Here is a 14,723-nt window from a genome sequence, read left to right on the forward strand (position 1 = left end):
ACTGTTTCAATCAGCCTTAATGGAAGCGCAATGTTCTGGTGTTCATTTTAATTTCCAGTGAGGCCGCAGCCTACAAGAGCGAGCACATTTACTGACTCTAATGTTTCCTTATGAACTCTCTAAAATTGATAACAAGAACGTTTGGCTGAAATAAAAATCACCTCTGACAGATACAATGATGAGGTTTGTGTTTGCTGTAGCGCCGGCGCCCAGATTGGGACTCAAGGTTGTTTGAGACGTGTTTACAGTACTTGCTAACATTCTTGGCACCCCTGCTAAGGAAGTTAACCTTAGCCTTTAGATAGTTTTTGTTTAGTATCTGACAAGGTGTTTGTGAAAGAATACCTCTTTCACAATGCATAAGTACTGGAGATGTGTTACAGTTTACTTTTTTTTGCATTGCTTTCTTTATATTCAGATCACAGGAAAAGTATTTATGGAGTTGGTTGATAAGATTAGACATAGTTGTTTTTTGTCAGATATTTGACTACAATTAATGGCAGACTTTTGGAAAACTGAATCCAAATTCAACTCTATAATCAGTCAGAAATGTAGAGTCAAGAAACCCTTTAAAAAGAATCAGTCTTATAACGTAACATAGGCTAAAACATCTCGAAAACAGCTCAAAAACCAGATGAAACAAGGTCTTTGGCATCTTTCAGTTTGGAAAAGTCACTTCTAAGGCTTTGGGACTCCAGCAAAACTCAGTGAGAATCATTATCCACAAGTGGAGAAAACATGAAACCGTGGGGAACCTTCTCATTAGAGACTGGCCCAGATTTACTGCAAGAATGCACTGACAATGCATCCCCCTTTGCCTTCGTTAAGACCAGTGTTTATCCTTCATCAGTTAGACGTAGAGACAGGACAAAAAGTGCTTCCAGGAGAGTCTACAGTCCAAAACTACTGATGACAAAAATATTCCATGTTCGCCAAAATAAGATCTGGTTTATACCCGTCGGTTTTTGACTTTATGCTCAAGAACGCATGCGTTGTATAGCAGGTCCACAAATGTATTGCTAAAAGTGCCCAACAAAAAACAAAAAGGGTCCAAAAGTTTTGGAGTGACCTAGTCCAAGTCCAGATTTGGGTGCAAATTTCTCCACAGTGAAGTAAAGTTGTTACTTTTTCACAAAGGACCAGGTCGGTTTGGGTAGCTGGTTATTTTTGTCTAATCGTAAAATTAGTTAAATGCCCTGAAACAAAATAAAAGTGTGCGTGACAAAAAAGAAAGCAAAGACAGAAGAAATTTGTAAAGTCACAAACTCTGTTTCACAGCACCGTATCTTAAAACGTTCCTGTTCAGAGACCTACTTGCTTCGAGGCAACGCGCTGGCCCCCAAACCACTGTGCCACTTTTGTTTTTATCTATTTATATGTTATGAAACGCCTGATTAGATCAGCTCCTGTAAAGAATTTGACATATTGGTTCGTTGATGTTGGACAATGACAGAATCATTCAGACTGCTTCCCCCCACAGCACTAAGAGCTCAGCCTATACTTTGTGAATCGAGTTTGGATTGATTCAGTCTGAATACGTTCAGGTTCATGCTGCGTGCGTATGCAGCTTGGCCCCTTCAGCATGTCTGATTTTTCATCACAATGTTTTCCATTTCTAGTCTTGAAAGAGGTCTGGTGTCACCATAAAGTGGCAAAGTGGCTGTTTCATTGATGGTAGGGTCCGATTCATTCAGATTAAATAACATTTTTACCAATGGACAAAAAAAATGGCTTTCTAAGCATCTGTGGCAGGAGTAAAAGATAAAAACAGAAACAACATGCAGGCTGGATGGAATATAATCAAGAGGCTAAATTTAAGATTTGGGGTTAAAAAAAAAAAGAAGTGACGATTCAATAAAGATTAGTGCCTCTCAGTCTCTAAAGTGCATTTTTGCCAGTCATGATAAGTATATGTAAAATAAATTAATCTTTTACTGGAGTAACTTTGTAAATGTATTCAAATGGAGTGGAAATATATCCAGAAATAACTGCATCCTAGGTGCACAAGGAAACATCACCTCCGATCCTTCCTCCCAGCAGCTGTAAGAACAAAACTCAAAGGGTCTTCATAACTCTGCTGTTATTTGCAAAGTTTCTTGTAAATGGTCTGTTGTTGATTTTTATCCACCTATATGTCCATGCACATCTTGTACATTTTTCGTCTTCTCTAAATTAACCAAACCAGATGCACAATACTTTTAATTTGACAACAGCTACGGTATTATTGTTGTTGCTGCTGTGACGCCAGAATTTCACCACTGTGGGAAATTAAAGCGTATATCTGCTCTATTTCTATTCTCGTGCATCAATTATCTGAACCTGTAAAAATTCCTATGAATGCAACTTGTATTATTATTTTATTTAACTTTTTGAAAATTTTAATTAGTAATCCATAAATGTTTTCCTTTGCATCAACAAATAAAACTTTTCATCCATATTGACAGTCCAGCAACTTTTACTGTTGTACAAATAGTAATTTTCAGTAATTAACCTGTTTTACTTAAACTTATAAAGTTTTATATTGATTAAAAACTTAAGTGAAAGTGATATAATTTCATGAGATTGGCTGAGATTCTAACAATGTTATAGACAATAAAATTCTAATATTTAATCAATAGTGTTTATGGTTTTCCTAATTTCTAAAGTCCTTGCCTCCAAAGTGCCGCAAATTTAAAATGGTAATCCATCATCGTTTCACCTCTCCAAAAGTTTTGAACATCTTTTATAGCTTTTCACATCTTGGATTTTACAGATGTTCTTTCAGTTTTAAATCATTTAAAATTAATGATTTGAGCCCAAAGAAAAAGACACTTCATGCAAAACATTTACAATTTTGTGTCCGCATAAAGCAAATTTAATGAAAAAAACTCATTTTGAATTGCTCATTGGACAAACATAAAACATTATAAAATATTGTTGAACATTTTTGTCTACAGTTGGTGTAAGGTTCACACGTGGATGAGAAAACGGGAGAAAACAGAAGAACGGCAGCTGTTGGAGAATTTCTTATAAAATAGGAAAAAGTCAGAAAAAGTTGTACTCTGTTTAGTTTATGTGGAAAAGTTTAGAAAATGTAACTAAATTCATAGCTCCTGTAATTATTATGTATTGCTATTTTAGGACAGTTTCCATTGGTTTAAATTCTGGAACGAACAGATGCTCCACTCAGTTTACCGAAGATCTTATTCTGAAACGTTCCCCTGTTCTGCTTCCAACTGGGAGGTCAAACACTAAAATCAGATTTTATTTTCTACCCACTAAGTGCATCAAAACTACTAAATCTCTTCATTCTTGGGCTATAAACACATCAAACGGCAGAATTTTCTTTGATGTGCCTTTTTTATTTGAATGATAATTGGATAAGGTTTAGACATATGCTTAGATGCAATAATGGGGATGATCTTGCAATCCCTTCGTCTTCTTCTTCTCCTTTTTTTGTTGGATTTCAAACGATATTGCCATCAAAGAAGCTGCAGCACATTTTGTTTTCTCTCTTCCTTGGAGCTGGAAGGGGTTGCAGCTCTTGTGATAATTATTGCAGCGCAAGACATGTTAGTAAAAGTGTGGAAAGAAAGAACTCTTGAGTTTCACCACATCGACACAGGAGTCTTGAGTTTTCTTTTTACAGAAACTCGTCTAGTTTGGAGATCTAGTCGTGGGATTTTGTTTTTGATGCCAGCTTATTGTCGGTAAAATTAAAGGGAACGGATTGACCTTTATCAACGCTTTCAGTAAAATAGCACTGTGCGGAGTTTCACACTCTGAGACACCAGACGCCTTTAAATCTTTCATATATCCACCACATGTGACACTGTTAACATAGAACTAAATGTGTTTTCTCTGGACGTGTTTTCGACACTGGTGGTTGACTCTCGGTGGCTTGGTCGCGACGAAATGACAGGGTGAGGCTCTGTGTAGTTGTGCGGGGGGGGGGAATGGCCTGACACCAATCTTCCCATCATGTAGCGCAGCGCTATCGTGGAGAGGAACCGAGAAACCCGCACATATTTACTTCCCCGCACCTCCTGACCCTGGAACAGCTGTCGGGTCCGTAAAGCCAGGCCGGTCCGTGCTGGCGCGGTTGCCTTTAGATTAAGTTTCTGCCATTCTGTGGAAGCCCAACCAGGAAGAGCAAACATTCACACACACAAACAGGGGAAAGAGAGAGAGAAAGAGAAGATCTCGCAGGCAGCGCCACCGACCGTCCTCTCCGCTCCACTCCTCCCCAGCTCTCCCAGTTTGCGGAGCTCCGCCGCCGCACCAGTCCCGACTCCCTCCACCTCCCCGCCTCGCCTCCCTCCTTCCCTGCGGATTCGCTCGACGCTTTTTTCCCCCCCCACCCCCCCCCCCCCCTACTCTCCTCCTCTGCCTTGTTAAAAAGAAGGAGGAAAGGCGAAGGAGTTAACGCACCTCGGTGTATCGCGTCGCTGTCTGGATGTTTGAAGTTGCTCCGACCGCCAGGAGCGGAGAGGAGCGGAGCCCATTTTTCCGCTTCGTGCAGCAGAAGCGACGCACGGGGCTGCCGCTGCCGAGCTCCGCCAGGACCGCGACCGCACCAGCCGCCGTGTGAGTAATACTCAACCCGAACAATAATAAGTGTGTGACCAGGAGAGGGGTGAGTGCCCTTTAGTTTGTGTGTTGGGGTAAAGCGCTCTCCTCCCCCTCCCCACCACCACCACACCGTCCTCTCTCTAACCCGTATTTAGAGCCTGGCTGGCTACTTCAGATGGGCAGCTACGTCAGGCTGTACTGTACTCTCCATCCTGCTGTATTACTGGGCCCTGTTCGTCTGTGTAATTTCTACACTCTAAATACAAACGTGTGGATGGATGTCTGTGTCGGTAGCTCAATCCGGATCAATGCTGCAGAGACAGTCCCGGAGAAAACAGGAGCGGTGACCTAATGTTTCAGGTTCTTGCCTCCTCTTGGATCAGGCTCGGTCGGTGTGTGCCAGGCGAGCCAGCCAGCGCGGCGGCGGCGGCTCGGGTTCAGCTCGCCTGGCATGGAAAATGTGAAGTAAGAAGCTCTCAGCAACCTCACCTGGCCGGTTATTTATTTTTGGATGCGTGCGTTGCGGGTGTTTGCCGTGGCTCCACATGAAAGCCTGAAACTTCCAGGCAGAACCGAGTACATGAGGTTTAATTGCAGGTGTAATACTAGGTGATGATGAGGGTGGTGTGATAGCCACCAGCTGTTTTATGGTTATTGTTCTAATCATGCAAACTATTCTGAATATTTGGTGGCTTACTGCACGTTTTTTTTTGTCTTTAATTAAACGGAAAAGTAGATTTTTCTCTCTCATAATAAATAATAAGAAGTAGAAGAAGGATTTAATCAGAGCCAAATCTCTTCTAAAAACAAAAATCATTTCCAATATGGGCTGATTATGAGTAATGAGTAATATGAGGTTCACAGTCACAAACATCTGACTGTGAATGTCATGTTCTCTTGTCCTTCCCATTTTTAAGAATGGATCTCTTTGTCTTGTCGTATTTGCATCCCAGGAAAAACAGAAGTCACAATTAGGCGCTCCTGGAAAGCCTCTGAACTCAACCCAAAGCTGATCTATCCAGGCTCCTTCAACACATCACAAACCTTTAACCTATTCCTTCACTAGCTTAACCTATTCCTTAAGCTTAGCCTCACACTCGGAAAACCTGTCATCTGTTAGGTTAGACTGCAATTTACTGACTGCCATTTAAAATGCTGGATGTTAGGTGTTGCTACCTCACAAGACAGAGGTTTTAAGGCTTGAACGTGTGACCAGCTGGGGCCTGTCTGTGAAGAATCTGCTAGATCTCTTGGCTTGGCATTGGTTTCCTCTGAACTCTTTTGGTTTCTGATTTCCACTCCAAAGACATAAATCAGGCTGGGGCTCAAACGGCGACTCTTGATTTGATTTGGGCGGAGGTGTGAGTGTGAGCAGGCTTGTCTTCCTTCGTCTTTGCTTTTCTTGGACTGCATCACCCTTGGTTGGGCAACACCAAGCAATCCCCTGCAGAACAATGGTCATGCAAAAGTGTAGGAAGGATAGTAAACTCGTATTTGCTTTTAAAATGTTGGAAGTGAGCAGCATGTCTGGTAGTAGGACAGACTTAAAATGTCAAAATACATTTACCAATTTCAATTTTAGGCATTTAGATGTCTTTTCCATATCACACTTTAAAGTACATTCAGTCTATCTTTCTTCTTTCATTGTTCCTTTCATTGCTTTGCTTACTGTGAGAAACACACTGCCAGCCTTAATTTGCTCTCTGCTTTGTATTTATAGAAATAGAAGTCCGGTGTTATTATGCTATAAAAAACTACAAGGCCCATGATGCACGGTAGGAAGCAGCTCCATCGGAAGGAATTTATTACTGTGTATTTAACCTTGTCTGTGAACCCGTGATGGTATTCTGCTCTTGAAAGTTGCTTATTGTACTTTGTTTAAGGAATTGAAATAAAAAAGAAATCTTCTTGGCGCCTTAGCCGCTATTACCAGTAATTTTATTTTTGTGAGATTATATTGAATACAGGGATTTCAGGAATACTGCACTGTAAAAGGTCACCTTCGAATGTTTTAACGTTTTGATTTATTTTATATAGGATGAATAAATAAAATGTAGTGCAGAATTGTGAAGTGTAATAAAAATATTTATAATAACGTCTAACCTGTCTGCTAGGCTGTGTCTTCTCTGATTGTTAGAGGTTTAAACTTGGGAAACTATTTTGCAACTTAGCTTTGCTTTGAACTGTTCTAAATATTTATCCATAACTTTAATGATTTTGTTTAATTTTGTGTATTAAACCACTAACAAATATTTTTCAGATTTTTATCTGTAAAAATGTTGAAAACCATGGCATCATTGTGCTAACTATCTGCTACCAAAGTTGGTGGTTGAGATATTTAAAAATAAATGTAGATTTCAGACCAAAAATCTGCCATTAGGGGAAAAAAAAGTGCAATTTTCCGGATTACTGTAGCTGGATTAGACACTCAGTCTTAATTTAAATCACAATAGACTTAAATGTCTTGAAAATGGTGTGAAATTGAACAAAAACTCAGAAAAATGGCCTTTAAAAAGCCACCTCAAAGTTTTTCATTCAGTCCTATGAAGAACAGAGTTACTCCAAACATCGTCTCTCATTGAGTCGATACGTGAATAATTGCTGTATTTTAAGTTTTTTTTTTTCAGTCACAGTGTTGAACACTGTCCAACTTGTCGTTCAAAACTGCAAACATACCACATCACATCTTCCTGCGTTTGCCTAGTACAACATTTCTCTGCCTCAGTCTAGATTTAATAATTCACTTTCACCAAGTCAACATGTTTCTTTGGAATCTCTCCACCGCTGCCTTCTATAGCACTTGTTACTCTCAGTGTCATTAATGCTTGCGGCTTCTGCCGGGGGGCCAGTCACAAGCGTAATCTGTCCCACACTTATTTATAAATGCGGATAATCTTTATTTTGCTTTTTTAAAACACCGGCATACTTTTCCGTACCCCGTTGCCGGGCAACCTCTACCTACACAGGACGGGGTCTGCGAGGCTCGACCAGGACTTGTTACCCTGACAAGAAAATTTTCCCTGATTGCTGTCTGTCTCAAGAACTTGCCGTTATTAAAACTGTGTGACCATGAGGTTGTCTGGTGCACTCTGTGCGAAAAGCGCACGCACACTCACAGACCGCGTTTCTCCTCTCGCTTGTCAGAGATTAGATGCATCTCTTGTTATCCCACTCCTACCCTCTGACTTCTAACTATAACTCTTATGTGGTTTATACTCCATATACCCTCTCTAGTCTCTCCTTTCCTCTGCTGTTGCTTTCTCTTTTGTTGAGTGAGAACTAACAAAGGGGTGCGCTGATTGATCGGTCAGCCGTCTTTATCGGCAGATCTTTTATTTTGATCGATTTTTCTCTGAACAGACTAACCAGAAGAGACAGTTGTGCTTTTCTAACAAAGCAGAACTGATTTATCTATATCTATTATAGCCTAAGGGCACAATACTTAGAATTACTTTGCATGGGGGCTATACAAGAGGTCAATGTACCTGGGGATGCGTTTGTTGGCGAACCAAAGACTCTTACTCAGCATGAGGCCGAGGCTGTTTTTTTGTGGCGCTTATAAACGAGATTTCAAGATGTAGTCATGGAGAAGGGGGGCGCCTTGTTCAAGAACCGTAGGGTTTCGTCTTTGCTTTCTGGTTCTGTTGGTGTCTTTAAGCCGTGACTGTCTGGGTGGGGCGATGCAGTTCACGGCTGGGACGAGAGTCTGCAACGCTTCTCAGTGTGTGCTATATTGCAATATCAAACGACTGCTTGGCTGCAATATTTATTAAGATATTATATTTCAAGTGTCAGGCATTCACACCAGATATATTGATAATATACTTCTCGAGACGGATGGACTCTGAACGTATATTTTTAATGGGAGAGCGTTTGAAGCCGTAAAGAAAGCAGAGTCAGGAAAATGTTTGATAGTTGATATTGTCGTTTTAGTTTTTACATTACAATTCGATATGCAACCCAGTTGAAACCAGATGTTGGTATGCAGTTTTGTTTTGTTGTTCATTCTGGCATTAAGTCTGTCTAAACTTTCTCTGGACTCCTTTTGCTGAGGATAATCATCTCCTTTCACCAGCTTCAGTCAGTATTTTCACAAGGGTTTTTCTTTTTTAATGGGGATTATACACAAAATTCACACCAAAACACATTAATCTCTGAACAGAATCCTGTCTGAATAGCACAATAGCTGGAAATCCCCATGCTGTTTATGTTTTGATCAGATGAAGGTGGCACCTTCAGGAATCTCGAAATTTGATAAACCGGACATGTGAAGACTTGTGGGGGTCCACAGTTCTCTGCTTGATATCTTTTTTTCTTTTTTCTTTTGCATTATGTCAAACTGGAAGCAGTTTGTTTGAAGGGCTGCATTAAATAAAAATAGTTTTTTGTGTGTGAATTGACCCTACAAAGCCATGATGTCATTATCTGTGTTAATCTCATTGTATGTAAACGTATCAGTTGGATTTTTCTGTCATTTAGCTCTTAAATTAAATGTTGCTAAATCTAACTGATCTGAAACAGAAAAGATTAGCCTGATTTAACCCGAGAACATGATGAACATAATGTTCTAATGTGTTTTTTGTCTGCTGGGCAAGTACAATTCTGTAAAATCTCAATTTGAAGTGTTGAAATTAGTCACATTGGGGAAAAAATTGATTTATTTTTTTTTTATAGGAAGTCTTGACTCTTGTTCCTTTTAGCAGCTGCTCCTGAAGTCACGGTGATTTCACTGCGCATCTCCGCTCTAGTCATTTAGTTGATCCTCCTTCCTAGTAAGCACTTGAGTTCTGTTATGCACTGTGTAGGCTCAGTGTGCACATGTCATATTCAGGTCAGATGACGCAGATATAAACCATAGAAACCAGAAAATGTACACTCACCTAGTATTTTAAACACAGCAACCAGCAGATGGATGTCAAAGTCAATATCAGATTTGGTTTCATTCTTCACCTCTGTGAAATGACAGAGTTTCGTTTTTATTGCGTGAGCTGGCGGTGCATCACGCGTACAGTGTAGCGACGGCTACACGAGCTGACGGCAACCTGCTGCGTTACCATGAGTCCAACAGGCGGGGGTGACTCTCAAATCAATATTGGACAGATGTGGAGCCCAGATGTCCATCACTTTCTCTTAATTCGCTGAATGCAATCCGACCTGAATGAGGAGACGGGATGGTTGACGCGCCGCCGGCGTTTGGCTTCAGATCTCATCATCGGATCACAGAGCGTTTTGAAGCATCGTCTTTTGAACGTCTGACGGCGTTTGTCTTGAAGTAACCCGCATCAGATAAACTCCAAGCTTTGGAGTTTCAAACAAGATGGAGATGCAGAGGGACCGCTTTTACTCACAATATTGGAGGAAAATAGTTCAAGCACCATTTATTGGAGCTTCTTGAACAGATGGGTAAAAGTGCTTAAAATAACTATTTCATTATAAAAGGACAATGTCGCAGTTACAAATGTAGAAAAATCCAACTTTATAATTACTTTTTTTGTGTGTGTAGGGACTGAGACAGCCAGGAAAGTAGATTAATTCTGTGTTTATCGATTTCCAACCCTAATCATCAATATAGCAGAACAAGCAACTATAATTTTCCCAAATAACAGACTTTAGTGATAGCTGGGAGATAACTCATACACTTTGTCTTTTCATCAACAAAGTGATTTAAGTTGATTTTTATTATCAAATGTTAGCACAGAATTGCTAAGAGAGAATTGCTAAACATAAACAACCTCGACCATGTTCCTGTGGTTTCATTGTATCTATCCCAGAGTTTCCCCCAGTGTATTATAAGCCTGGCGGGCCTCCAGGCTTTACTTGTGCTCCCACCTGGCTTACTATTACTTATTTATTTAAGTCTTTTAAAATGTTTGCATTTTTAAGACTTTATAGTTGGTGTTCAGGTATTAATCTTTCAATAACGCATAACTATCAACTGATATTTTCAAATTTTATGTCAACTTTAAAAAAAAATTTAAAACACCACCAGGCTTAGCAAGTTTTCTGGGGGAAACCTTGTATCTTTTGTTTAAACCTACTTATATGTGACGTTAATTGACAAAACCATACCAAAGCTCTTCCATTCTGGCTATTTTTTAAATATTCTGCAACATTTTAAAACAAATTTCTATTATTTTCAGAAAATGCTAATATTTTGTGTTCAGATTTACCTCCCGAATCACTTGTTTTGCAAACCATTTCTCCCTGCTTTATGCAGCTCTCTAGAACTAAGCCGAATGAGTTGGATAACTTTGGAAAGCTTTTGTAAACGTGTCGGTTGTTGGCTGCATTTTAATCACTTTTATCTGCCCACTTGTTACTTTATGATATTAAAAATGGAACAAAAAAATGTCGACAGCTTGTTTAAGAATCCCTAAGATGGTTCTTGTGGAACAGCAAAGATAAGGATTAACAGTAAAACCAGAAGGCCTTGGTAAGATTTTTATCTCTAGAAATTCACTTAGTATTTTTTTTTTTTTTACACATTTTGTTTTACTTGTGGCTGTTATTTCATCACATGGGACATACTTTATGACATTAGAAAAATCTCTAAAGTACCCACTCTGTTGTAGTCAATCACAGGCTGCAAGAAAGAAGTTAAAACATGATTTTTATGTCTGAAAAATATACTAAATACTTAATCATAATTATTTCTAACATGTTTTTAACTTATGATCAGAACACCTTACGCTGTTAAAATGAAATGCTTGTAGTTTATAGTAATTGTGCCCCATGATATGCAAATTTCCTAGTTGTTTTTATTTCTTAGTCGGTCTTTACTAAGATTAAATCTGGACCTCCCAATCTGTCCGAACATAACTGCGAATCTGTGATGAAACCCACATATAAATACCACATGCTTATTTATTAATGACGTTATATTGTGCTGTCCTTCGTGAAATATTCATGGATTCTCTGAATGTACCAGATAAACTGTAGATGTTACAATAAAACGATAAAAAGATGTACAGTTAATAATGGTCCATAATGAAAAGTGGGTTGGGATTCTGCTGCATCGTTTTCATCTCTGCCTGTGGAAGTCGTGTTATGATTCTTTTTAGTTGTGTCCTCAGACCCTCTGAGATAACGCCTTGAACTAATGTTATCACATTTCATGCGCAGTTGGCGTCCCGTCACGTTACTTTCTGTTTCAATTCTGAAGCACAAGGTCAATTTCTAGCAGTTGCCGGCTTTCATTATGATTGCAATAATCAGAAATCGGCGTGTTTTCCGAACAGAGTGTCCATTTATCGTCGAGGCCATTAGATCTCAAGTGGAGTCTTGAGAAACTGCGTTGAGCACAGCAGAGGAGTCCTGGTGTGTCTGCTGTTTGATGCCCTGAGAGCATCTAATGCTCCGCTTTCTAACCAATTAGAGACAGAGCACAGGGTCATTGATCTTCCCATAAAAGGGAAATTACTTCCTGAGGATCACCAGGCCCAACTGTGTTTAAAGAACTAAATTGCATTTTGGTCAGAGAGCCTCCACACAAGAGAAAATGCCATGCAGGGGGTGGAGGATGTAGCATGAAATATTAAGCTGCATATGAATCCTGATTGGCTCTGCTGGACGGCGGATCGCTGTGTAAAAACAGAGTGATTGATTGGGCCGAGCTCACACTGGAGATTGATGATTGACTGATATGCGAGAGGCTCTCAGAAATAGCAGAAGTTGATGGGGCATTGATTGTTCGGGTCCTGAGAGTCATTTATCTGGCAGGTTATTTAATTAATTTTTACAAGAAAAAGAAAATTAAATGCATCTTAAAAAATGTCTTTTGAGACCTGATTGTCACTTTCAGCCCACAAGGTTCACACCACTAGAGAGCCTTACAGAAATGTTTACTCTCTCTCATAATTTCACTTTTTTGTCATCTTACAACAAACCTCAAGGCAGGTTGTTGGGATTTTATGTGGAAAAAGCAACACAAAGTAGTGTAAACAGACGTGGGTATTAATTATATTGTTTATCATGATAAATGTCTTATACAAACTTAGATTTATCATTGTCACAATAAATTCCAGTTAATAATGTAAAAAAAATAAATCAAAAAACAAGCTGTCCATATTGTTGGGATTGTTAGTTTTACTTTTTTTCTCCCACATTTGTTCAGTGAGAGAATCAATAAAGATGAAAATCTGAATAAGTTCAGTTACAGCATGTAGTTTATTGACACAAGTCACACATTACGTGTCTGGTGTCCTAAAAGGGTTAGCGCTTTCAGGTCTTAAAACTTTGACTAGGCCTTTCAAACACATGATTTCTTAGCACTACCTTCTTAAAGAAGCCAGGTAACCTTGCTCGCTTATAAACTGAATTAATTTTACTGTCTTCCCTCTGCTGAAGAAAATGGACCCCTCAGAATGATGCTCCCACCACCGTGGTTCACTGTGGAACGCTCAGCGTGTTGCGCAGCGTTTGTTTTCTTACTCATCCTGTTTTGCATGCAGGATACAAGGCCATTGGACTCAACTTCCGCTTCTCCTATGGCTTGTAGGAAACTGCAAATCAGATTTCTGATGGGGTTCTCCCCTCCGGCCCCCCAACAACTTTCTTTTTCCCACTCTTTCATAAAGACCAGGTTTTACGAGAGCACATCTAGTAATTGTCTTGTCAACAGATTTTCCTAATGAGCTGCAACAACTTCAGTTTTAAAGTTGGCATACTCTATTCCTTGTACTTCATGTTAATGTGCTACTTTGTGTGTTGAAATACTTTCAATTTTTATAACAAAACCACTCAAGATCCCATGAGGTGTGAATACTTTTTCCACATCTTGGCCAAGAGGTAAAAATGTCATTGCTACAAAAATGCTTAAATCTGTACACTACCTGTTTGTTTTTTTGTTTCAACTCATAAACACTCAAAAGAAAAGCTTTGTGAGGAGATTGCGAGGGCATCATTTCCTGAAGCCGTTTTGGTTTTGTAAATATTTAGTAAGGTGGGGCACCATGCAGACGGTCTGGAATCTCACCGGTTCAGTTTCAAACCCTCCGAAACAACCTGGTTCTGAAGCCCCGCAGCCAAATGTTCACCTCGCTTTTTGCTCGCTTTGCACATTTACGCCGGACTCATCTTTCTTGTTCAGGCTGCACAAGCCCGATCAGATTGGGGCGGACAGAATCCAACATGTCTGAGTCGTCCTGCCAGCGCTCGACTAGTAAAGAGCCGTCATTTCAGCTGGAGTTGTTAGCCTGTAATGTGTTTACACTGCAGACAAATCTGGACCCACTGTGAACTTTGAGCAGTCAGCAGCGTTCGGCCTGCTCCGCCGCAGATGAAATTCCTGAAACATAATGAAATCCTCTTCACGATTCTCTTCAGTTCTTAACGGGAGTGTGATCTAAAGCTCATTTAAGCAAATTTTAATGCCAGCGTTTGTATCTGCTCACATTTCGAACAAGAGGGGAACTGAGACGAGCGTGAGGATAAAAATGCATGTCAATTGCCCGTATGGGGGAGGATTTCATTATCTTATTGAGACTAATTATGGAACATAATGACATAGGACAAAAAGTTCTTGTAAGTTGGGGAAAAAAAGATAATTAGTCAGGAGAAAGTAGAACAAAGGTACATTTTTATCATGTAGAAAGTTTTTGCTTGTGGTTCAAAAAGCTGCAAGTGTCTTATGGACTGGTAAAAGGTCTGCAAAAGTCCAGTGGAAGGTGCTATTCCGATTACAGTTGATATTTGCATAAAATCATTTTTAAAAATTATTTTCAATGTCAATATGCAGTACAATTAAAAAGAAGTGACACTAGTTGAGTTTTTTAAACAATTATGTTACAGTCTCTACGTTAGATGTGTTTCGTTGAGGTTTTAAGTGGTGAAACACGAGGAAGACGCTCTGGTCATGTTAAATTAAAGTCAAACCTTTTGGGCTTCATGCAAAAAGCCCCTCAAAGCCAAAACATGGTAGTGGCAGCATCATTCTGTATGGATGAACTTTTCCACAGTGGAAAAAGACAGATGAATGAAGCCATAGATGGGGAGTTTAGGGTTGGGCAATAAATCAATAACAATGTAAATCATGATAAACATGTGATCAATATCAATTTATGATTTCAGTGAATGCTGATCCAGAACTGCACAGCATTCTGGGGGATGTAGGCAGAGGAAAGGCTTTAGCCACTCAACCTCTCCTGGTCAGCTATGCAAGGTTGGTGGCAATT

The 14,723-nt window shown here is 39.7% G+C and overlaps 1 protein-coding gene across 2 annotated transcripts in view; it reads left to right on the top strand.

The window, feature by feature from the left end:
• LOC106954542 (bromo adjacent homology domain-containing 1 protein) overlaps positions 1-14,723 on the top strand; it is a 41,037-nt gene that overhangs the window by 11,535 nt on the left and 14,779 nt on the right. Inside the window, exon 2 of one of the 2 annotated variants that reach the window (XM_015044129.1) lies at positions 14,620-14,710. The exons of the other annotated variant lie outside the window; for it this stretch is intronic. Coding sequence (XP_014899615.1) covers positions 14,704-14,710 — 7 coding nt within the window. The 5' untranslated portion in view covers positions 14,620-14,703. The remainder of the gene's footprint in view (positions 1-14,619; positions 14,711-14,723) is intronic. 2 annotated transcript variants of the gene reach the window in all.

This window comes from Poecilia latipinna, unplaced genomic scaffold, assembly GCF_001443285.1.
Source record: "Poecilia latipinna isolate Pla-1442-1.1 unplaced genomic scaffold, P_latipinna-1.0 Scaffold663, whole genome shotgun sequence".
Classification (NCBI taxonomy): Eukaryota; Metazoa; Chordata; class Actinopteri; order Cyprinodontiformes; family Poeciliidae; genus Poecilia; species Poecilia latipinna.